At 36.2% G+C, this 26779-nt stretch overlaps 1 protein-coding gene and 1 non-coding gene across 2 annotated transcripts; one reads left to right on the top strand and one right to left on the bottom strand.

Moving 5' to 3' along the window:
- Positions 1-940: 940 nt before the first annotated feature.
- Positions 941-17773, bottom strand: LOC114416035 (the record flags this gene model as incomplete). The annotated part of the gene is made up of 4 exons (XM_028380918.1): positions 17726-17773; positions 17245-17301; positions 2177-3067; positions 941-1957 (listed from the first exon to the last, which is right to left on the bottom strand). Coding segments are annotated over exons 1-4 (2013 nt in total), but the record flags the coding sequence as incomplete, so codon positions are not given.
- LOC114417606 lies at positions 2697-2803 on the top strand. Its single transcript, XR_003667865.1, has one exon. It is a non-coding gene; the product is annotated as a small nucleolar RNA R71 (small nucleolar RNA).
- Positions 17774-26779: the final 9006 nt, after the last annotated feature.

Genomic DNA, 26779 nt, shown 5'->3' with positions numbered 1-26779 from the left:
ACAGGCCGAAAGGTATCCTCCTATAAGCAAAAGTGCCGAAGGGGCAGGTGAATGTGGTCTTTTCCTGATCCTCAGGAGCAATAGTAATTTGCATATAACCAGAAAAACCATCAAGGAAACAGTAGTGGGATTTACCTGCCAGGCGTTGAAGCATCTGGTCAGTGAATGGCAGGGGAAAATGGTCCTTTTTGGTAACCTGGTTCAGCCTCCTATAGTCAATGCAGACTCTCCAACTGTTCTGCACCCGAGTAGGAATCAGCTCCTCCTTCTCATTTCTGATCACTGTGAGGCCAGTCTTTTTCGGGACTACCTGGACGGGACTCACCCATTGGCTGTCGGAGATAGGATAAATGATTCCAGCTTGCAAAAGCTTGGTTATCTCCTTCTTCACTACATCAAGAATCACTGGGTTGAGTCGTCTCTGTGGCTGTCTTACTGGTTTAGCTCCATCCTCTAAATTTATTCGATGCATACATGTGGATGGGCTAATACCAGGAATGTCCGCCAGGGTCCAGCCTATAGCCTTCTTATGCTTCTTGAGAACTGACAACAACTTCTCCTCTTGCTCATCAGCAAGGGAGGCAGATATAATCACTGGAAAACTCTTGCTATCATCCAAGTAAGCGTATTTTAAATTTGATGGCAGAGGCTTCAATTCTGGTGTGGTCGGCTGGACAGTGGTAGAAGGAGATGGTTTCTCAGCCTTTACCTCATAAAGAAAGTCAGAGGTATGTGTACTTCCTGAAACATGGTTAGTCCTATCTGACTCTATAAAATCAATCTCAAGAGGTAAAACACCACCACCAGGCATGCAATCAATATCACTCTCAGATTCACTGTCAGCATCAAGTTCAGACATATGATCAAGTACAATTTCAGACTCAATGCATGAAGAGTGAGAGGCATGCAGATTAGAATAAAGATCAGTCATGTATTCATCAACAACATGGTCAATTATTTCAGCATGAAATACAGAAAGATCTTCAGATGGGTATTTCGTAGCATCCAGAATATTAAAATGAACAGTTATATCACCAAACTCCATGGACAGTGTGCCTGCATAAACATCTATCTTAGTTCTAGCAGTTTTCATAAAGGGTCTACCTAGAATGATGGGAACTGATCCTTGAGAAAATCCATCTTCCATATTCAAGATATAAAAATCAACAGGGAAAATCAGTTCACCAACTCTAACTAAGACATCTTCTATGAAACCAACAGGATAGGCAACACTTCTATTAGCTAAATGAATTACCACATCAGTTGACTGCAAGGGACCTAGAGATAGAGAATTAAAAATCGACAAAGGCATAACACTAACAGAGGCTCCTAAATCTAGCATGGCATTGTCAAACTTATTATTCCCTATAATACAAGGTATGCTGAATGTACCTGGATCTTTGCATTTTTCAGGAATTTGAGGAACAAATTTACCAATCAATGCGGAGACATTTCTGCCCATGCTAATTCGTTCACTTCCTTTAAGCTTCCGCTTATTAGTGCACAGCTCCTTCAAGAATTTGGCATATCTTGGAATTTGCTTTATTGCATCCAACAGAGGTATGTTTACCTCTACTTTTCTAAACGTTTCCAAGATCTCTTTCTCTGCCTCTTCCATTTTTTTGTTGGAAACTGCTCTTGGAGGGAATGGAAGAGGGGGAATGTGCTGCTTCTGCAAATCAGAATTACCTGTGGAAGAAGATTCACCTGCACAGAAATTGTTAGGTAGATTTTTGTCATCACCTTTTTCTGGGATAGAGTGAAGTTTGGCAGGTTCATTTGCAGATGAGGAAGGTGCTACGGGTTGAGGTCCTTGACACTGCTTTCCCGACCTCAATGAAATGGCACTGACATTTTTGGGGTTTTGGACAGCTTGAGAAGGCAGCTTGTCAGAATTCTGGGACTGTTGTTGATTCAATTGAGTAGCTAATTGTCCCATCTGATTGGTTAAGCTCTGAATGGAGGCTCTGGTCTCTTGCTGAAACTGCATGTTATGCATAGTCATTTGCCTCACAAGTTCTTCGAGGGAAGGTTGTGGAGGGGCCTCAACTGTTGGCTGTTTCTGGGGTTGTTGCTGTTGTTGGATTGGTGGAGGAATGTATGGTCTGCTTGGGCCAGCAGCATTTTGGAAGGAAGGAGCAGGTTGTTGTTGTTGTTGCTGAGGGCTGGACCATCTGAGGTTAGGGTGATTCCTCCATCCAGGGTTGTATCTGTTGCTAGAAAGGTCATAATTGCTCTGCTGTGGTTGATTTTGCTGCTGAGGTTGAGGAGGTCTATTGTAAATATTTGCAGCATAAGCTTCAGGCTGCTCAATTGCTCCAGGTTGCTGCATGGAAGGGCAAAGGTCTGTATGGTGGTCAGCAGAGGAGCACAAGCCACAAACCCTTGCGACAGGTACAGATTTCTGATTCAAGGCCAGCTGGGTTACCAAGTTGACCAACGCATCCAGTTTGCCTTCAAGCTTCTTAGTTTCAGATGATGCAGATGGGTTTGTAGCTACCTCATGCACTCCTCTAATGACTATGGCATCATTTCTGGCGCTAAACTGCTGGGAGTTGGAGGCCATCTTCTCAATTAAATTTCTGGCTTCAGCAGGAGTCATGTCTCCAAGGGCTCCATCACTGGCAGCATCTATCATACTTCTCTCCATATTACTGAGTCCTTCATAAAAATATTGGAGAAGAAGCTGTTCTGAAATCTGATGGTGGGGGCAACTGGCACATAGTTTCTTAAATCTCTCCCAGTACTCATACAGGCTCTCTCCACTGAGTTGTCTAATACCTGAGATATCCTTCCTGATGGCTGTGGTCCTGGAAGCAGGGAAATTTTTTTCTAAGAATACTCTCTTAAGGTCATCCCAGCTCGTGATGGACCTTGGAGCAAGGTAATACAGCCAGTCCTTTGCCACTCCCTCTAATGAATGAGGAAAAGCCTTCAGAAATATGTGATCCTCTTGGACATCTGGGGGTTTCATGGTGGAGCAGACAATGTGAAATTCTTTCAAATGTTTGTGCGGGTCTTCACCTGCAAGGCCATGAAACTTTGGAAGCAAATGAATCAGTCCAGTCTTAAGAACATATGGGACATCCTCATCAGGGTATTGGATGCATAAGCTTTCATAGGTGAAATCAGGTGCAGCCATTTCCCTTAGAGTCCTCTCACGAGGTGGAGGTTGTGCCATGTTCTCAGAATGTGCAAAATCAGAATGCTCAGAATCAGAATGCTCAAAATTATAATGCTCAAGATCAGGATGTTCAAAATCACCAATAACAGAATGCACAGATTCACCAGTTATGGAATGCTCAAAATGATCAAAAGGTATAAAATGATGCCTAACTAATCTATGAAATGTCCTATCTATCTCAGGATCAAAGGGTTGTAAGTCAGATGGATTGCCTCTAGTCATACACTACATTCAGCATGCACACAACTAGTTGCCTTGTCATGTAAATAAAGGTGTAGGTTTGAACTACAGCTACCCTCAAATGATATCCAAATGACTTGAAATTTTGTGAGCAACCTTATAAAATGATGAGAAGATAGCACAAAACATTTCAAACAAAAATTCAAAGTCTAACTATGAAAGCTAAAATTGGTAGGTTAAGAAAAATAAGTGAATAAAACTTGAAAAATAAAAAACTTTTGACAGAATCGCTTTTTTTGGACGATGGAGGCCTCAGCTGGCCTACGGTGGGCTGCCACAGCGTAGGAAATTTTTTTCTACCCCAAATGCATATATAATAATTGCGATTCTGATAACCGGAGCAAAAGTTATGGCCGTTTGAAGTTTTGACAAACACAAAATTTGCTAGTTTTTTGGAACTTTCAAATCTGACCAAACTAAAGGCTCTAGCTATTTTTCCCACAAAATATGGATTAAAAGAAGTTACCACAAAAAAATTCAGCCAAAAATAACAACCCTAGCTACTAAAACAAAAAATCCCAATTAATTCAGCATGGGTTGTCGCTAAAATCCGTCTCTAATTGATTTCTACTACTACTCTGTTTTTCCGCAAGCTGATTTCTACTACTACTCTGTTTTCAAGCACAATCTTCACAGCAAAACACCCAAGACTGAAAAAGGGGAAATGCTTAATGGGAAAACTGAAACAGAACACACATTAAACAAAATACCAAGACACTAAACAACACTAACACACATACTAACACAATACTAACAATTAAACATAAAACACGAAAGGATTAAACACACAACACTAGCTAGCTATTATGAACCTTTGGACACTGCTCCCCGGCAACGGCGCCAAATTTGATCGAGGCCGTACCCGAATCAAATAAACATGAAAATGCAGTAACTAGGAAGTGATCCTAGGTCGTTTCCCAACGAGCAGTGACAAGCCAAATGTTCATAATATACTTGCAGTAACAGTAACGATGGGGGGGGGGGTTTGGTTGTTTGGTAATTAAAGAGCAGAACAAATAAAATGGAATACGAAACTACTAATATTAAAAACGGGTTGTTTCCTCTGATTCAGAAGCCACTCTCTTATCCTGGGTTATGGAGAATTCGTCCCTAACAGTCAACCACTTAATCCAACCCTATTTCAATTTACTAAGCGAAAATCAACTTAGGGTTTTCAATACGTGATTAGGCACCACATACACCAGTTAGCCCTTCGTCCATTAAGCATGAACGCAAGTTAGGCTCAGAGGCAATTAATCGAACACGAAGCGTGCACTGATTAATATTCACGAAATTGGGATAACTGGTGAAGGGAAAACTGCCAGGAAACCACATTACAAACGAAACCTCAAAGAGAGTTGGGCTTCGTCCTCAAAAGGAAACAACACCAGAAAATCTAGCCTTCCATGGATTCAAACAGAAAACGCAAATGAAACATGAAGCAGAAACGTAAATGAACAAGAACGTAAATGAACATAAACGTAAATGAAACTAGAAGAAGAAGCAAGAATGAACTCGTAATTAGAAGCAGAAAACGGAAATTTGCATTAAGAACGAAAACTGTAACAAGGGCACAGAAAAACGTGAAAAACTAAAACCAAATCTCTGAATAATGAAAATAGCATAGCCGAATAGAATCCCCTGCACGAATCCCAAGGCAGCTATTTAAAAAGAGTCACTCAAAGTCACTGGGCCCTATTACAATACTCTGGCCCAAAACGAAATAAACACTGAACAACATAAAATAAAATTGCGAAATTTCCTAATTAGAAATTAACTAAGGTAAGCGCTGCTTTATTTGCCCTCTTCAAGTCCACAACCAAAATCCGGATTAAGCCCAATGTTTCATTAATTCCTGAAATTAGATTAAAAACATCAAATTAGCTAAATGAGCCCAAATAATAAAACTGCCTAATTAATTGACAATTAAGACCAATCAATAATTAAAATGGTGCAAAAAGGGTTTAGAAAATAGAAGAAAATGATGGCACATCACTTAGGCAAAGAATTTCAAAATGAGGATCTTATAAACAAGGTGTTAAGATGTTTAAGTAAAGAATGGCAACCCAAAGTAACGGCCATTTCTGAATCAAGAGATTTGTCTAACATGTCTCTTGCCACTTTATTTGGTAAGTTGCAGGAACACGAGATGGAACTATTGAGATTGCACCAAAATGAAGAAAATGACAAGAAAAAGAAAGGAATTGCTCTTAAAGCATCATCCTCAATTCAAGAAGAAAGTGATCAGGATAATGATCCAGATGATGATGATGATGATGATCTAAGTCTCTTTGTAAAAAGATTCAACAAGTTTCTTAAAGTAAGAGGAAATCAGAGGCGATCAAATTTTAAATCAAAGAGAAGGACAGAAAATTCATCCTCTATTCTAAAATGCTTTGAATGCAATCAACCTGGACATCTGAGGGTTGATTGTCCCATCTTCTAGAAAAAAGATGGAAAAATCTGAAAAGAAAAATCATAGTGAAAAGAAACTGAAGAAAGCATACATCACATGGGATGAAAATGATTTGGAATCCTCTGAAGATTCTGACAATGAAGAGATAAATCTCTGCCATATGGGCAAAAGTTACGAAAGTGATGAAGAGGTAACATCTTCAAACAACTTATCTATTTCTTTTGATGAATTGCAAGATGCATTTGCTGATTTGCATAAAGAATCAATTAAACTTGCAAAATTAGTTTCATCATCAAAGAAAATAATTTCAAATTTAGAAAATGAAATTTCGAAATTAAACAAAGAATTAGATCTTCTTAGAAATGAAGTCTCACTCTCTAAAACAAATGAAAAAGTTAATATCTCCACTATTAATGACAAGAAAATAACAGATTCTTGTAGTTGTTGTGATAAATATGTAAAAGAAATTAAAGAGTTGAAAAATTCACTTGCAAAATTTTCATATAGTAGAAATAATTTAGATGTTATATTAAGTAAACAAAGATATGTGACTAATAAAAATGGACTAGGGTATAAATCTGAAAAACAACAAAAGGTTCATAAAAACTTTTCCACTTCCACACAAAAATGTAATTATAATTCTATCACTTGTTTTTACTGTGGAAGAAGAGGACATGGCATATCAACTTGCTACTTCAAGAAAAATTACAGTAACATTAAAATGATATGGGTCCCAAAAGGATCCTCAGTTTATACTAACATGCAAGGACCCAATAAAATTTGGGTACCTAAGTCAAAAACTTGATTATGCAAGTGTCTTTGAGAAAGAAGTGGTACATAGATAGCGGATGCTCAAAACATATGACTGGAGATGCATCAAATTTTACATATATATCTCCAAAGAAAAGCGGGCATGTAACATATGGTGACAACAACAAAGGTAGAATTCTTGGAGTGGGTAAAATAGGTACAAATTCTTCAAACTCCATTGAAAATGTTCTACTTGTTGAAGGCCTTAAGCATAGCCTGCTTAGCGTTAGTCAACTATGTGACAAAGGCTATCTAGTATCATTTGATTCTCAGAAATGTCTTATAGAACATAAGCATGACATTAATATAAAGCATGTAGGACATAGAGTCAATAATGTTTACATGATAGACTTAAGCATAAAACAAGAAAACAATCATTGCTTTCTTAGTAAAGATGATGATCCATGGTTATGGCATAAAAGAATTGCTCACATAAACATGGATCACTTAAATAAGTTAATTTCAAAAGATTTAGTAGTTGGTTTGCCTAAATTGAAATTTGAAAAAGATAAACTATGTGATGCATGTCAAAAGGGCAAACAAACAAGAGTCTCATTCAAACCTAAAAATGTTGTTTCAACCACTCGACCATTACAATTATTGCATATGGATTTATTTGGTCCATCTAGAACCATGAGTTTTGGAGGAAATTACTATGCTCTAGTTATAGTTGATGATTTCTCTAGATATACTTGGACACTATTTATTACACATAAAAGTGATTCATTCCAAGCATTTAGGAAACTTGCTAAAGTCATACAAAACAAGAAAAATCTCAAGATTGCATCCATTAGAAGTGATCATGGGGGTGAATTTGAAAATAAAGATTTTGAATTATTTTGTGATGAACATGGTATTGAACATAATTTTTCTGCACCAAGAACCCCTCAACAAAATGGAGTTGTTGAGAGGAAAAATAGGTCATTGGAAGAAATTGCAAGAACTTTATTAAATGATACTTCTCTTCCAAAGTATTTTTGGGCTGAAGCTGTCAATACTGCATGTTACATCATGAATAGGGCCTTGATAAGACCTATTTTAAAGAAAACCCCATATGAGTTATTTAATGGTAGAAAACCTAATATTTCTCATCTACATGTTTTTGGTTGCAAGTGCTTTGTACTTAATAATGGTAAAGATAATCTAGGAAAATTCGATGCAAAATATGATGAAGGCATTTTTCTTGGATATTCATTACAAAGCAAAGCATATAGAATATATAATAAGAGAACTATGAATATAGAGGAATCCATTCATGTTACTTTGATGAATCTAATGCTATATTGTCAAGAAAGAATATGCTAGATGACATTGCAGATTCTTTAGAACATATGAACATTCATGAACAAGATTCCAAAGGAAATGACAAAGGAAACAATGAAGATCCTTCAGAAGAAGTCAAATCCAATGATGCACTCCCAAGAGAATGGAAAACTTCAAGAGATCATCCCCTCGACAACATTATTGGTGATATCTCAAAAGGGGTAACAACTAGACACTCTCTTAAAGATTTATGCAATAATATGGCTTTTGTATCCATGATTGAACCTAAAAATATAAAAGAAACCATAATAGATGATAATTGGATCATTGCCATGCAAGAAGAATTAAACCAATTTGAAAGAAATAATGTGTGGAAATTAGTAGAAAAACCTGAAAATTATCCTATCATAGGAACAAAATGGGTTTTTAGAAATAAATTAGATGAACATGGTATAATTATTAGAAATAAAGCCAGGTTAGTAGCAAAAGGGTATAATCAAGAAGAAGGAATAGACTATGAAGAAACATATGCTCCTGTTGCAAGATTAGAAGCCATTAGAATGCTATTGGCATATGCATCCATAATGAATTTTAAACTTTATCAAATGGATGTTAAGAGTGCCTTTCTAAATGGCTTAATTCAAGAAGAGGTATATGTTGAACAACCCCCTGGTTTTGAAATTCCTGATAAACCAAACCATGTTTATAAATTACAAAAGGCTCTTTATGGTTTGAAACAAGCCTCTAGGGCATGGTATGAACGATTAAGCAATTTTCTTCTAGAAAAAGATTTCTCCAGAGGTAAAGTGGATACCACATTGTTCATAAAGAGAAAGCATAATGATATTTTGTTAGTTCAAATATATGTTGATGATATAATTTTTGGATCCACTAATGATTCATTGTGCAAGGAGTTTTCCCTTGATATGCAAAGTGAATTTGAAATGTCAATGATGGGAGAACTAAAGTACGTTCTGGGATTACAAATCAAGCAAACTCAAGAAGGTATATTCATCAATCAATCCAAATACTGCAAGGAATTGATCAAAAGATTTGGGATGGATAGTGCAAAACACATGTCTACACCGATGAGCACTAATTGTTACTTAGATAAAGATGAATCTGGTCAGTCTATAGACATAAAACAATATCGAGGTATGATCGGATCTCTTCTTTATTTATCTGCTAGTAGACCTGATATTATGTTTAGTGTATGCATGTGTGCTAGGTTTCAATCCAACCCCAAACAATCACATTTAAGTGCAGTAAAGAGAATCATGAGATATCTATTAGGAACAATCAATTTAGGATTATGGTATCCTAAGAATTCAACATGTAACTTAATAGGATATTCTGATTCTAATTTTGCCGGATCTAAAACTGATAAAAAAAGTACAAGTGGAACTTGTCAATTTATTGGATCGGCTCTTGTCTCATGGCATAGTAAGAAACAAAACAGTGTTGCTTTATCTACTGCTGAAGTGGAGTATATCTCTGTCGGTAGTTGTTGTGCACAGATTTTATGGATGAAGCAACAATTATCTGACTATGGCATCATTCTTGATCGCATACCTATTAAGTGTGATAATACTAGTGCCATAAATCTATCCAAAAACCCAGTTCAACACTCTAGAACTAAACATATAGAGATTAGACACCACTTTCTTAGAGATCATGTCCTAAAGGGAGATTGTGTATTAGAATTTGTTGATACTAAGAATCAACTTGCTGATATTTTCACTAAACCTCTCCCCAAGGAAGTTTTCTTCTCTATTAGAAGAGAATTAGGTCTCTTAGATGTAAGAGATTTAGAAAAATAGGGATTGATTGGTTGATTTACTTTTACCTTTTGATTGTAGATTATTTTGTTTGATCTTGTTTGAATTCTTGTTTTTATGATAGAATTTATGATTTCTTGTGTATATAATAATTGAATGATTGAATTTACTGTATTAGTAGTGAAAATTAGTCATATAGGATGTATTTGAGCATAAACATGAATATTCTCTTAGGAAATTAGCCTAGGATAGGCTCTGGTAATCGATTACCATCCAGTGTAATCGATTACACATGAACAGGCAGCCTGTAATCGATTACAACATCCTGTAATCGATTACCAGAAGGCTTATTGGGCATGTAATCGATTACCAATACCTGTAATCGATTACAATGCGTCATCTTCTATAAATACTCACGAAATCAGAGCTGCTGCGCAGCCCAAGCATCCTCCACGTTTTCCTCCATACCTAGAACTTCAAACCTTCGATTCTCACTCAATTCTTCACCAAATCACGTCCCGTAAAGCCCAATCTTCCTCTTTTTCACTCCTCTTTCACTTCCACCGATCAAAATCCAGAAAAACTTCATCAAATGGCAGAGCCATCAAAGAAGAGAAAGGGATCATCCTCCACCGCTACCGCTGCTGCCCATCGCCGTCACGGCCCATCCGGAGCACCCACAGCACCTATTCCTCCTTCTTTGTCATCTCCAAGATCATCAACACTGTTTTCATCCGATGATTAACGTCTACGGTACCTTTCTCAGTTTTCTTCTAGAATAATCTTAGACCCTAAGTACCTAGACGTAGAGTTCTTTAATGATGAAACGTTTGATTGCTATCAAGTGTTTCAAAATTCTGGTCTTGTTGATTTCATGTCATTAAAATTGCCATATTATCCTGAACTTGTTAAGGTCTTCTACTGCAATTTAAAAATTCAGGATGGTATTATTATGTCTGAGGTGCATGGTACTTCTATGGTCATTGATCAGTCACTTTTCTTTTCTTTGACTCATTTACCCAGTCAAGGTGCACCTTTTGAGGGCACCATTGTTGATGACTGGAAATTCGATTATTCAAGTCATGATGCTCGTCGCATGGTCTGCAATGATCAAGCTGAAATGACCGGTAGATTGTTGGCCGGGTCATTAACTTTTGATAATCGCATCATGCATTATATCATAGTTAGAATTTTGCTTCCTCGGTCTTCAAATTTAGCACAAGCCTCTGAGGAGGATTTGATTCTTATGTGGGCTTTTCTTACCATTCGTCAGATCGACTGGGCCCATTTGGTTCGGTACCGAATGCATAAGGCATTACGGGCCAATGCACCTCTTCCTTATCCACATTTGATTACTCTGTTTTTGCGTCATTTTCAAATTCCGCTTGATGATGAACCCTTTGTTCAAGTCAAGCGTTCCTTTGCAATTGGTGCTGGTGCAGTGACCTCCTTTGGGTATCGTAAAGATCGGAATGGACAATGGCTGAAGAAGGATGCACTCCCTCCTCAAGATGAACGTACTCCTTCACCTCCCCCTCAACGTGAAGATTCCGCACTCATGAATGAAGTCCTCTCCGAATTACGGGGTCTTCGTTCTTATGTTGGTGACCGCTTTGACTCGTTAGATTCACGCTTTGCCGGTATGGACATTCGCCTTACACAGCTTGAAGAGGATGTCAGATACATTCGTCAGAGTTTTGATCTTCCTCCACCACCTCCATCTTCTTAGATTTTAGTTTCTGACTATATGTCTTTTATAAGCCGTGTATTTTGGCTTTTAGTTTCTTAGAATTTACATTATTATGTTAAGTACTTTGCTTATTCATCTTTTGGTTTTTAAATTTCAGTCTTGGATATTTTGTGGTTGTTGACATTTTATGTTATTTGAATTCTGGTTTGATTATTTCTTGTTTGTGAGTTTGGCTTATTGTGTTTAATACTCTGATATTTATATCTTGCTACTCCATTGTTATATCTGTGTTGATTTCCGAGTTCTTTGGCTTTTTGATGTTGCCAAAGGGGGAGAAAAGGTTGCTTAACAAACTTAGAAATCAAGTGATCATGTATTCCGAAATATAGGGGGAGTAAACGCATGCACATTTTATCTATATACAATTGTTTGTTGCTTGCTTGAATCTTGATTTCAGGTATTGTATTGTCATCATCAAAAAGGGGGAGATTGTAGATGCAATTGGCTTTGATGTTTTGATGATGATCATGATAATGTGTTGCAATTGATGCAAATGGGCTTTTCAAGATTAAAATTTAAGACAATACTTCAAGATTACAAGTCACAACATCAAGATGATCACTAGAATATTAGGAAGGGAATTCCTAATTGAATTAGCAAAGGTTTGGCCAAGTGATTTAAATTAAAAAGTGTTTCTCAAAGGTTTTACTCTCTGGTAATCGATTACCAGAGGATGTAATGATTACCAGTGGCCAAATACGTTTTATAACAGCTACAAAAATTTGAATTCGAAATTTTAGACTGTGTAATCGATTACACAATTTTGGTAATCGATTACCAGCAGTTAGTAAACGTTTTAATTCAAATTTTAAAAGCTGTAATCGATTACCAGACAGGATTTTCAGAAAAATAATTTCAAGAGTCACAACTTTTCAAAGGCTTTATTCATGACCACCAATGGTCTATATATATGTGACTTAAACACGAAATTGCTTAGAGATTTTCAGAACAACAAAGAGTCTATCCTCTCAAAGAGAAAATTCATTTTATCCTCTTAAGAATTCCTTGGCCAATTCAATTGCAATTCATTAAGGAATTATTTGAGTGCTCAATCTGTAAAATCCATCTCTTTCTAGAGAGATTTTTTCTTCTTCTTCTTCTCATTCTCTAAGGGATTAAGAGACTGTGAGTCTCTTGTTGTAAAGGATCTCTAAACACAAAGGAAGGATTGTCCTTGTGTGTTTAGAACTTGTAAAAGGAATTTACAAGATAGTGGAACTCTCAAGCGGGTTGCTTGGGGACTGGACGTAGGCACAAGGGTGTGGCCGAACCAGTATAAAACTGAGTTTGCATTTTCTCTTCCCTTAATCTCCTTTATTTATTATTGCTTTATATTCATATTCAAATTGTTTCATTTGAATTAATATTTAAGAAGATTGTCATTAAGGGAATTCATAACTTGAGTAAAAAGTGAAATAGATTTTTAATTAGGGGAAACAGTTTGGAATATCTTAATTCAACCCCCCCCCCTTCTTAAGATATCTGAGGCCACTTGTCTAACACTCCAAATAGTGAGAATGAAAACAAGCTCAATCGGATTGCATCTTCAAGCACACCAGCTAGCGTAATAGTATTGCACATTTCAATGTAAGTGGTTAGGTGTGTATATGGATCTTCATTTGGTAAACCATGAAACAGATTATTCTGAATTAGTTGAATCAATGAGGGTGGATATGTAATGGTTATGCTTGAACTTCTGGTTGAGCAATGCTGGTGAAAAATTGTGGCAAATTAGAACTTGAATAATCCTCCAGGGTTACTCTTCTTGGCTCTTCAGCTATGATTGTATCTTCAACATGTTCTATATGAGAATGCCCTGCAATAGGAAAACTAGAAGATGCCTCGGAAGATCGAGGTTCTTCTTCTGGGGTTGTTGCTGCTTCTAAATCCTGCAAAACATTTCTGATTCTCTCTGAATTACGCTTTCTACAGGTGGCACTAATCTCCAAATCAATGTGAATCAAATCACCTACAGTAGATCTTCTTTGCATACAAAAATACAGAACAACAATGATCTAGTCCAAAAGAACAATGAATGTATGGTAACTAAAATATGAACAAAAAGAATCAATGAATTAAAGAGAAAAGTATAAAGCAATGTCGTAAAACTGAACTAAACTCTTCTTAAATCTAGTGTCCCCAGCAATGGCGCCATAAATACTTTGTTGGATTTCCCCTGCGGTTACTTTTTTGTTCCACTTTTTTCATCATACAAATATATGCAAGGGAAATCCGGTTTGTCAGAAAGCGCACCAGATCGTCAAGTATTTAAAAATTAAAATGGATGAATCTGAGTATCGAACACAGGGAAACTAGTCTAAGATTGGGTTAAATTTAGAAATAAGGCATTGTTGAAAGAAACATTGATAATTCATGGTTTAATATTGAATTAAACTAGGTCTAGGATAAAAACAGTGAAAATGCAAGTAAGTAAAATTGACAACAACAGGTAGAAGTGTTGGGTCTTTCTAACAGACCAACTGATGCATATAAGGATGTTTCTCTAATCGATCATGCTTTTGTGTTCTATGTTGTAGCCTAAATTACTAAACTTTGATCCCTAGTTGGATGAATCAATCCAAGCTTCATCCTCAGATCCCTCTTGTTGGACTAGGCTCAATTTTGACAGCCCTCCTAGGTGTAGACTAACTTAAACTAAGCTTCATCCTTAGTTCCCTCTTGTTGGACTAGACTTAGCTTAAATAGATTACGAAAGTTTAGCCTAATTTAGCCTAAGCTTTGTCCTCAGATCCCTCTTGTTGGACTAGACTTAGACCAAACAACATTATTGTAACAACATACTTAAAACCAAAACTTAATTCACAGATTCCTCTTGTAAGACTAAGTTTCAATTATGCTTCATTCAAGTTCTAAGGCAAGAATACATTTCCTAATGTTAAAATCACCTAACTGGGCACACAAATGGTTGATCAGACCAAGAGCATACAAAATTTAAGCATTGAAGAAGCATTGAACACAAGAAACAAAATCAATTACATATGAAAATAATTACATCAACTGTTCATTAGAAATCCCTAACAAGGGTAGCCAGCCATTACAGATGATAAAGCACACAAAACCTTGGTATCTCTGCAAATGCTGCTCCTCTTGCTGCCTCCAGAGCTCTTTTCCCAAAATAGGCACTATGGTGTGCTATGGAATTTTGTGCCCTGGGCCTTGTTAAAGTTATACCTTAATTCTGCACAAGATAGGCTTTAAATAGGCTCCGAATTCACGACATTTTGCTTAGCGCCACCCTCGCACTCAGCACGAGTAAGTGGATTTGAGCTTAGTGCTAGTCATGCACTGAGCCTGGCTGAAGACAACTGCTGCACTTAGCGCACTGATCTCGCGCTTAGCACACGGCCTTGATATTGATGCCTTGCCAGATTCTTCTGTCACGCTGAAGCTACACTTAGCGATAGATGCGCGCTTAGCCCACTGATGAGCTAAGCTCAACTGTCACTTTTAGCACTTCATGACTTAGCCTCATTTTCACCTGAAATTGCACATATTTCATCATTAAATCCAATTGACATATTCTAGAGACAACTCTAATCATAAAACAAAATTTATTTACAAAAAATCGCTACAAAATAACCATAAATTGGGGAACTATACAAGTTTTGGAAAATGCTTTCTATACAAAAGTTAGTCGTATAAGATGAGTAACACACATCACACATAGATTTTAGCATTTGTATTTATTTGCATCTAATCAAAATAATTAGGAGTCTTGATTAATCTTTAAGACACAAATGACTTTTAACTTAACAGATCGAGTGAAGGTACACTAATAAGAAAGTTGATTGTTATGATACATTCACTTGAACCAACTAAGGTCATCTCCCTTCATGTAAAAAACGGCCATTGGGATTCACTGCTCCCAAGGACATGATGAAACATGAAAAAAATATAAGGTTGAAAATGCTAATCTAGTGGTTTGGAGCCATAAAACAAATTTAAGTGCAATTTAGACAAACTGGGAGATGAAGTTTATAAGGAAAAGGGGAAAGTTGGGTTGGTTTAGGGAAAGTGAAAATTAGAAGTAGAAGGGGGAAACAATTGGGAAAAATGAAGGGGTAGGGGAGGTGGAAAATCAAAAGAAATGATAGGTGGAGGGAGAAGTGGGGCAGTGTGGGGAATATGTGTAGGAACTTAGGATGTAGGGATATATATATATATATATATATATATATATACACACACACACACACACATACACACACACACACACACACACACATATATATATAAGGGGTGTTCAACGGTCGGGGTTGGGTCCAGAAAGCTCAAATTGTACTAACCCAATAAACACTACAACAGTACAACAGGTGCATTGTCGCCCATAAGGACAATCGGATTCGTCGGGTTCAGGTTTAGGGCGAGTCAGATGGGTTTATTCGGGTGTGGGCCTGCATTGGGCCACATTCAATTTTTGGCCCAATTTTTTTTCACAAAAAACACTTTTTTATGAACTTTTAAACTATCTTAGAAAAGGCTACTTTGAGCCCATTTTAATTTTTAGTCCCAACAGAGAAAGAGACAATTTGAATACTACAACTTGTTTTAAGAAAACACAATTGGAAAAAACATGAAAATTACAATGTTAAAAAAACATCCAATCTAGGTATCCCAACCAATTCTTTTAAGAAAAAACAATTGGAAAAAAATATTTCAAAAGCATCCAATCTAGGTGTCTCAGCCATCAATCGTAGCTAAACGAGTAATAGTTGCTAGGCATCCATTCATCCACCATCATGTTAACTGTCATGTCTAATTCACTAAGTTACCAAAGCTATTACACAACTGAAGATAATAACAAACTAATTCTATCAAATATCAACACTCCCTTGGCTACAATAGTATGCCAAATCAGTCCTTATCGAAGTGATTCTTCAAAAGCATTGCAACCAAAAATACAAAAAAAAAAATTAGTTATTGGTTTATTTGAAATTTCAATCAATCATGTTGTTTGTCTAACAGTCTTTTTAACAAAATGTCAAGCATATGAAAGGAAGGAAGGAAAGAAACAACAAGTTGTTAATTTTTAAATTGCACAACTTAGAGGATGAAATAATTACTTACTCCTTAATGTTGTTAATTTTCATACCCCTACAATTGACAACAAGTCTAACATACATATTGATATTTTCCCTACAATGGTAGAAAGCACAACAGTTCCATCAAAATTAGGGGATGAGAAGATCTCATATTTTGATGCATGAACATTCATGCATATTTTGGCCCCAATTTCACAAAGAGAATATCAATGAACATTTGTCAAAGACCATGTTTTACTGAATATTAAACATGTATTTTTGCTAATAATACACACTAGAAGCATCAATAATAATTATTGTTTGTTCAAAAAGAAGGCCAAAATCATTAAGTAATCAAGAAAACTTACAAAATCCAAAAGCATCAATAATAATTATTCTTCGGTCAAAATAATTACTTACTCCTTATTGTTGTTAATTTTAGTACCCCTGCAATTGATAACAAGTCTAGCAAACATATTGATATTTTCCTTGCAATGGTAGAAAGCACAATAGTTCCATCAAAATTAGGAGATGAGACGATGTCATATTTTGATGCATGAGCATTGATGCATATTTTGGCCCTAATTTCACAAAAGGAACATCACTGAACATTTGTCAAAGATCAAGTTTTACTCAATATTGAACATGTATTTTTGCTAATTATACATACTAGAAGAATCAATAATAATTATTGTTTGTTCAAAAAGAAGGAAAAAATCATTAAGTAATCAAGAAAACTTACAAACTCCAAAAGCATATACCTTAATTGACTTGATTTCAACAATTGTCATAGTTCTGGATGATGTTCCAATCTCAAACTAAGAAAATGGTAATACCATAATAAGCCCATAAATTCAATTCCAAAGTGGAAAGTAATACAAGTTATCAGATGTTTAGGAAACCATTGTACAATTGTGTCCTCTCCATTGTTCATCATTTTGTTTTCTTCTTTCTGCTTTTTTTTTTTGTGTGGACATGCATTGTGCAAAACATTGCCATGAACTCCAACATAATACATCAAATATACATGTCAACATGCAGAACAAGTATTGCATAACAAACCTTGCAAGAAAAACATATATGCTATTCAAAAAATTGTAATAGCTTAGTGGACGCACTTCCAAAAAAGAAAAAAAAGTGTCAAAGTTGGCCTATGAAGGAAAGCATAAAAATAATCAATTTCAGTTTATTTTAATTAAAATTAAATTAATGGACTACATAAACTAGGAAAAATGTAGCTACCAATTTAGCCAACTGCAGGCTAGAAGTAAGATGATCCAACTCCACCATCTCCAATTTTAACTCCTACCTTAGTTCCAGTAGATGCAATATTCAACTTTCCAAATCCTAGGCATTGGAAACAACAAGGAAAAAAATAAATAGTTTTTAAAAAGTAGGATATACAACAAAACAAATAAATAAAAGGAAAGGTAATATTTTAGTACCTAGCACAATATTTTCCAAAATTTTGAATTCTTCACTTGGAATGACATCTCTAGATTGCACCAAAGATGGCCTTAACTAGCTTTGTGCATAAATTAATCCCTCATCTATTTTTGGGTTAAGAAAGATTCATAATCTGTTTAAAATTCTCCCACCGGTACTAAAAGCACTTGTAGATGCCACTGTGGAGACAAGTGTGGCCAAAATATCCCTCAACATGCATGACATTATTGGGAATTGAAAGGAATTATGTTTCCACCATGAAAGCATCTCAAAATTATCATCTACATCAATATTTGCTTCTACCAAGAATGTTTGAAACAAATTTTTTGGTCAAGGCAACTCTTCTCAATCAAATGTGAAATAAAGGCATCTCTCCTAGATATTTCAACAGCTGTAGTTATTTGTATATGTGAATTAACAGGTTGTTGAACATGAGCTGAACTGGTTTGCTTATGTTGTTGCTCATGGGCAGAAAAATACCAATCATACATTCCTCCAAGATTGATTTTCACGTCCAAGATCAACTTTTTTTTTAAGAAAATATGGTCATTTGGATACATGTGATAAATGCCAAAATTCAGTTATTTTTGGGATTAAATTGTTAGCACTTATCTTTCGATTGTAATAGTTTTCTTATTAACTACACTTAAATCTAGTTGCTTTATATATATTGTACATTTACTAATGTTGTTGTTTAAATGTGAAAGATTCATCCATGATTTTGTAGTTTTGATGGTTGTTTGTTAGATCCATAAATAAAGCCCAAAGGAAGGGCAAAATAGTCTTTTCAAAAAGATTTCTGACCCCAAATTCACCCAGTCTAGCAACCAGCACGCCTGGGCTAAAGAGCTTACTTAAGCCCTAAGCAAGCAACTCGCCTGGAAAAGTGGATGCCTTCAAGGGTAAGCAACAAACTCGCTTGGGCAAGCTACAAGTCACTTGGGCGAATTTGTTTGCTCTCCTAGGTTGTTTTTATAAATAGCCATTCATTGTTGAATGAAAGAGGATCCAACAGCATTTAGTAGTGAGGAAAACACATAGAGCTTGAGGAAGAACAAGGAGAAAAGGAAAAGTGGAGCCGAGGCGTTGCAGAGTTGTAACCGTGAATTGTTTCCTTCATCATTTCTCTTGTTAGTCTTGTGCTCTGCGCAATGATTGATTAGTTTTTATTAAGAATTGGATGTAATCTTTGTACCCTTATGTATCCCTTTTGATATTATATATGTATGACTCTTTTCTACTCACTATTGGTGATTTAATTCTACTCGTAATGCTTGATTCTATTTGATCACTAGTTTCATGAAATTGGATTTTAAGTGAAACAGGAAAGTAATCTTAGAATTTGAACTAATATTTGGTAAATATTCTTAGATATTTGGTAAATATTATAATTTGATTGCAAAAAGTACAAGAATATAATTGTAATGTTGGGGTATTTACTTCATATGCGAGGGATCGATATTTGGTAAATATTCTTAGCCTTCAAGTGCGAGGAATCGACTTGGGCTAACATAATGTGTGCATCAGAAATGTTAGGAAATTATTCATATATGTTAATCTTATTAGGATATTGTTGATTTTCCCTTGCAGTTACTTTTGTCCAATTTTCAAAAAATATATTCAAGGGAAATGAAACACCGAAAAATGCACCGGGTAGTCAAGTATTTAAAATTAAAACGGAGTGATCCGAGTATCTGATGCAATCCTACCCCCCAAGGGCATTGGATAGAAGACTCCAAGAAGATTGGGCCAAACATGCAAGAGAAGTCCCTAGGGTTCTCATGAGCCTTAGGGTAGATTTTGGGCCCATGGGCTAAGTATGAGCCCACTTATCTTGGTACATATTAGATTAAGGTTTTACTAATTGGGCCTTGTATTTAGGGCTCCATAATGTAGGTAAGGTACCCTAGAAATATAGGATTTTTCAGCCCTTATATTTTAGGCCACCTAGACTAGTTTTTATATTAGGAGTAGTTTTGTAATTTCACATGCACTAAGTGAATATTTGATGTGTGTGTTGGGAAATAAAATTTAATTGAATTGGTAGAAGCCCAATCCAATTAAATTTTAGAGGGGGCGGTGAGCATTTGCTTACTACACCCCATTGCCACATCATATAGTCAAACTTTGTGCATGTCCTTCATGCTTTACATGCCTCATGCCACCAAAGCACACTTAGTGGAGAATCTTGGAACTGATCTTGGATTAGTGGGCTGAACCATAACTAAAATTCACTAATCATAATTAGTAAAATTTTGTCTCCAAAGTTTGGGTTCACAAATTCAATTTCAAATTCAGGTGAAATTTGAATTGAAATTCAAATTTCCCTCCAATTTTGTGTGACACTTAGGCTATAAATAGAGGTCATGTGTGTGCATTTTTTCAACTTTGATCATTCGAAAATTAAACTTCAGATTTCAAAGCTATCTACGAGCACAAAATTTCATGCTTTTCTCTCCCTCTCCCTTCATTCATCTCCTTCTTCCTCCAAGCTCTTATCAATGGCCTCCTATGGTGGTGAGCTTCTTCTAGACTCATCTTCTCCTTGAAGTGGCGTCTCCTCTCTCTCTTCCTTCTCCATTCCACTGCCATTCTTCTTCCAAGAAGCAAAGGAATCCATTGATGAAGAAGATCCTAAGCTTACAAGCTTCAATGGAGCTTACATCATGTGGTATCAGAGCTTCAATTAAATAAAATTTAATTGAATTTCTAGAAGCCCAATCCAATTAAATTTTAGAGGGGGAGGTGAGCATTTGGTTACTACACCTCATTGCCACATTATATAGTCACACGTTGTGCATGTCCTTCATGCTTTACATGCCTCATGCCACCTAAGCACACTTAGTGGAGAATCTTGGAATTGATCTTGGATTAGTGGGCTGAACCATAACTAAAATTCACTAATCATAATTAGTGAAATTTTGTCTCCAAAGTTTGGGTCCACAAATTCAATTTCAAATTCAAGTGAAATTTGAATTGAAATTCAAATTTCCCTCCAATTTTGTGTGACACTTAGGCTATAAATAGAGGTCATGTGTGTGCATTTTTTCAACTTTGATCATTTGAAAATTAAACTTTAGATTTCAAAGCTCTCTTAGAGCACAAAATTTCGTGCTCTTCCCTCCCTCTCCCTTCATTCATATCCTTCTTCCTCCAAGCTCTTATCCATGGCCTCCTATGGTGGTGAGCTTCTTCTAGACTCATCTTCTCCTTGAAGTGGTGTCTCCTCTCTCTCTTCCTTCTCCATTCCACTTCCATTCTTCTTCCAAGAAGCAAAGGAATCCATTAATGAAGAAGATCCTAAGAATACAAGCTTCAATGGATCTTACATCATGTGGTATCAGAGCTTCAATTAAATAAAATTAAATTGAATTTCTAGAAGCCCAATCCAATTAAATTTTAGAGGGGGAGGTGAGCATTTGGTTACTACACCTCATTGCCACATTATATAGTCACACGTTGTGCATGTCCTTCATGCTTTACATGCCTCATGCCACCTAAGCACACTTAGTGGAGAATCTTGGAATTGATCTTGGATTAGTGGGCTGAACCATAACTAAAATTCACTAATCATAATTAGTGAAATTTTGTCTCCAAAGTTTGGGTCCACAAATTCAATTTCAAATTCAAGTGAAATTTGAATTGAAATTCAAATTTCCCTCCAATTTTGTGTGACACTTAGGCTATAAATAGAGGTCATGTGTGTGCATTTTTTCAACTTTGATCATTTGAAAATTAAACTTTAGATTTCAAAGCTCTCTTAGAGCACAAAATTTCGTGCTCTTCCCTCCCTCTCCCTTCATTCATATCCTTCTTCCTCCAAGCTCTTATCCATGGCCTCCTATGGTGGTGAGTTTCTTCTAGACTCATCTTCTCCTTGAAGTGGCGTCTCCTCTCTCTCTTCCTTCTCCATTCCACTTCCATTCTTCTTCCAAGAAGCAAAGGAATCCATTAATGAAGAAGATCCTAAGAATACAAGCTTCAATGGATCTTACATCATGTGGTATCAGAGCTTCAATTAAATAAAATTTAATTGAATTTCTAGAAGCCCAATCCAATTAAATTTTAGAGGGGGAGGTGAGCATTTGGTTACTACACCTCATTGCCACATTATATGGTCACACGTTGTGCATGTCCTTCATGCTTTACATGCCTCATCCCACCTAAGCACACTTAGTGGAGAATCTTGGAATTGATCTTGGATTAGTGGGCTGAACCATAACTAAAATTCACTAATCATAATTGGTGAAATTTTGGCTGCAAAGTTTGGCTCCACAAATTCAATTTCAAATTCAAGTGAAATTTGAATTGAAATTCAAATTTCCCTCCAATTTTGTGTGACACTTAGGCTATAAATAGAGGTCATGTGTGTGCATTTTTTCAACTTTGATCATTTCAAAATTAAACTTTAGATTTCAAAGCTCTCTTAGAGCAGAAAATTTCGTGCTCTTCTCTCCCTCTCCCTTCATTCATATCCTTCTTCCTCCAAGCTCTTATCCATGGCCTCCTATGGTGGTGAGCTTCTTCTAGACTCATCTTCTCCTTGAAGCGGCGTCTCCTCTCTCTCTTCCTTCTCCATTCCGCTGCCATTCTTCTTCCAAGAAGCAAAGGAATCAATTGATGAAGAAGATCCTAGGCCTACAAGCTTCAATGGAGCTTACATCATGTGGTATTAAGAGCATCTTCATCTAGGTGATGTTCTTTTGCTTCCTCTATCTTTTGGTTCGGTGAATTCTCTTAAATTCCTTTTTCTTCATGATGCAATCCTACCCCGCAAGGGCATTGGGTAGAAGACTCCAAGTAGATTGGGCTAGAGATCCAAGGGAAGGTCCTAGGGTTCTCATGAACCTTAGGGTAGATTTCGAGCCCATGGGTTAAGTTTAGCCCGCTTATCTTTGTAAATATTAGAATAGGTATTTCCTTCGTCTGGGCCTTGTATTTTGGCCATTCTAGTAGTATAGGGTTTTAGCCTTGTATTTCGGGGCATTTTGAGTAGTCTTTGTAGTAAGGACTTTTTTTGTATTTTCATGTTTTTTGTCATGGGGGTGAGCTTAGCTATTATAGGGGGTGTGTAGCTAAGCTCTAGCTTCTCTTCTCAAGGAGGTGAGCTTAGCTATTAGAGAGGTATGTGTAGCTAAGCTCAAGCTTCTTTTGGAATCTTCTTATGGAAGCTTCTCAAGGAGGTGAGCTTAGTTATGAGAGGGGTGTGTGTAGTTAAGCTCTAGCTTCTCAAAGAAGTTTTCTCAAAGAAGCTTCTCAAGGAAGTTTTCTCAAGAAAGCTTCTCAAGGAAGCTACCTAGTCTATAAATAGAAGCATGTGTAACACTTGTTGTAACTTTGACGAATGAGAGTCTTGTGAGACACAACTCAAAGTTCAACTTCTCTATCTTTTTCTTCCTTCAATTTCGTGCTCCCCCCTCTCTCTTTCTCTCCCTCTTTCTTTTCCTCCATTGAAGAATCCTCTCCAAGGTTCTTATCCAAGGCTCATCTTGGTTGTGAAGCTCCTCCTTCCATGGCTTATTCCTTAATGGATGGCGCCTCCTCTCACCTCTTCTCCTTTGTCTTCCGCTGCATCTCCATGGTGGAAAATCACCATTAAAGGACCCCATTGAAGCTCAAAGATCCAGCCTCCATAGAAGCCCCACAAGCAAGCTTCCATCAAGTGGTATCAGAGCACAAGAGCTTCAAGTAGGTGCTCCTTAAACCTCCATTAATTTTTTTGCTTTACCTTCTCTTCCATTGTTGTTTCTTCATTTTTTCTCCATGTATCTCCTCCCATGTCTTGTGATAAATGTTTTTAACATGATTCTTTAGAGTTTCCACCGATTAAACTTGCTATAGAAGCTAGATTTGATTTTCTATGGTTCAAATTTCTTGTTCTTGTTCTTGAACCATGAATTGTGTTGAGTTTAGGTTCATTTGAGTTTTGTCTTGTTATTTTTTGTGGCTGAAAACTAAACCATAAAATTCTTACAAAAATATTAAAGTAGAAGAAAACCTCAAAAATCTAGAGTGACTTGTTCACCTATTGTAGTTGTCATAGAAGTCATGTCTAGTCATGAAACTTGTCACATAAGATTTCTTATGTTGTGCTGAATTTTATTTTCTTGTTTCTTTGTCTAACTCATTTGTTCATGAGTGTATGAAATTATTTTAGCCTATTATTTGATTTGATTCAAATCTTTCATGTTAATTAGTCCTTAACATGTTCATGCAAAATTCTTAGATAGTCTTTGATTGTGAACCTTTTCTTGAACTTTTAGGTTTCCTTATGATTGTGTCTATTGTGAATTTGAGTTTTGGTGATTGAATTGCTGGCTGAAATGTTGATCCTAAGTGAATATTGAACTCCTAAAACTGTGTTAAACAATCCTAGTGAGTTCAACATACATAGGAAGGTTGAAAGTAAGCTCAAGGCAATCAATATGTCATGCTTAAAACAAAATCGCTAGTGCTGGCAGCTTGGACATACAAACTTTTAAAAATTACTGAGAATTGGTTACTTCGAATTTTGAGCTGAAAGTTTTACTGCATTTTATAGACATCTGGAAAAAAGTTATAAAAAAAGAACCAAGTGATTTGGATAAAACGAAAAAATACTAAAAATCACACAAGTTGGCAGAAAAATCAGTATCCAGAAAAAAAAAGTGAAAGGGAATTGTGCTTGTTGTTTTGGCTCAAAATTTATTCTGTAGTTGGTGCCTATGTTATACCAATCTTAGTTCCGAAATTTCAATTGAAAATTACTGTAAAAACAAGTGCCAAAGCTAGAGGTTTGTTGAGTCATTTTTTATAGTTTTTTTTTTCTCTACTCTAGAGCCATTCTAAGTTTCTCTTTGAGTCCTAGCTTGCTTCTATGTCCTTTTCATTGCTTTAATTGTTGAATAATCCTTGAAAAATTATCTTGTTAAAACTTCATTGGTTTAGATTTTATTTCATTATTTTTTGGTCTTTGGTTATTGCTTGTCTCTTTGTTTACTTGGTTGTGGGTTGCCATATAGAGAATTGGAAGGAGGATTGGTGCCATCCCTTGAAGAATTTGAGTCAAGAAGAAAGGGGCCAACCACCTTAAGAGCTATTGGACTAAGAAGCACTCCAAATTGAGTGAATCACCATAGAGAGAACAACCACCAAAATTGATGCAATCCTACCCCGCAAGGGCATTGGATAGAAAACTCCAAGTAGATTAGGCCAGAGATGCAAGAGAAGGCCCTAGGATTCTTATGAGCCTTAGGGTAGATTTCGGGCCCATGGGCTAAGTACGAGCCCACTTATCTTTGTAAATATTATATTAAGGTTTCATTATTTTTGGGCCTTGTATTTAGGGCTCCATAATGTAGGTAGGGTACCCTAGAAATATAGGATTTTTCAGCCCTTGTATTTTAGGGCACCTAGACTAGTTTTTGTATTAGGGGTAGTTTTGTAATTTCACTTGCACTAAGTGGATATTTGATGTGTGTGGTTGGAAATAAATTTAATTGAATTGGTAGAAGCCCAATCCAATTAAATTTTAGAGGGGGAGGTGAGCATTTGCTTACTACACCCCATTGCTACATCATATAGTCACACTTTGTGCATGTCCTTCATGCTTTTCATGCCTCATGACACCTAAGCACACTTAGTGGAGAATCTTGGAATTGATCTTGGATTAGTGGGCTGAACCATAACTAAAATTCACTAATCATAATTAGTGAAAATTTGGCTCCAAAGATTGGCTCCACAAATTCAAGTGAAATTTGAATTTCCATCCAATTTTGTGTGACACTTAGGCTATAAATAGAGGTCATGTGTGTGCATTTTTTTGAACTTTGATCATTTGAATATTAAACTTCAGATTTCGAAGCTCATTTAGAGCACAAAATTTCGTGCTCTTCTCTCCCTCTCCCTTCATTCATCTCCTTCTTCCTCCAAGCTCTTATCCATGGCCTCCTATGGTGGTGAGCTTCTTCTAGACTCATCTTCTCCTTGAAGTGGCGTCTCCTCTCTCTCTTCCTTTCTCCATTCCGCTGCCATTCATCTTCCAAGAAGCAAAGGAATCCATTGATGAAGAAGATCCAAGGCCTACAAGCTCCAATGGAGCTTACATCATGTGATATCAAGAGCATCTTCATCTAGGTGATGTTCTTTTGCTTCCTCTATCTTTTTTTTTGGTGAATTCTCTTTAATTCCTTGTTCTTCATCTTATTCTCCATGTATATCCTCCATTTTCTTGTGGTTTGGTGCTGTTTAGAGTAGATTAAAAAAAAAATAAACCGATTAAATCTTAGATCTACACTTGTTCTTGCATTTCTATGGTTCAAATTTTGTAGATCTACTCTTGAATCTTGTTTTTGTGTTGATTTTAGGTTCTATCATTTTTCATTCATAATATTCATGTGATGAACCTTAGATCTAAATTTTCTTTCAAAATATTGATTAGGAAAAAAAAAATACAAAAATCTAAGTGTAAATCACTTAATCCATGTTGTCTTAGATTCATGTTTAGTCATAGTAATTGTCACATTATGTTCTAAGTTTGTGTTGAATTTTTATTTTGGTGATTGAATTCTAGATACATTTGTTCATGTATTCTTGTCATTCTTAGCCTATCTTTTGAATTTTGAGTCTAATTCATGCATGTTATTTAGTTCATAACATGTTCTAAATCAATTCCTAGAAGTAGTCTTGTTGTTGAACTCTTTTTTGTTTTCTAAGATTCCTACATGATGCCTATGATGAAGTTGAGTTGTGGTGCTGAGTTGTGGCTGGATTTGTGAATCAAATAAGTCTTAAGCTCTCTTGAATTGTGTTATTCAAGATAATTGAGCATAAGCAAACACAAATTGTAACTATCCAAGCCTTAAGCAACAT

The sequence above is a fragment of the Glycine soja genome, chromosome 6 (genome assembly GCF_004193775.1).
Source record: "Glycine soja cultivar W05 chromosome 6, ASM419377v2, whole genome shotgun sequence".
NCBI lineage: Eukaryota > Viridiplantae > Streptophyta > Magnoliopsida > Fabales > Fabaceae > Glycine > Glycine soja.
Note: the sequence above shows the minus strand (reverse complement) of the source record. Positions and strands in the feature narration are given on the sequence as shown.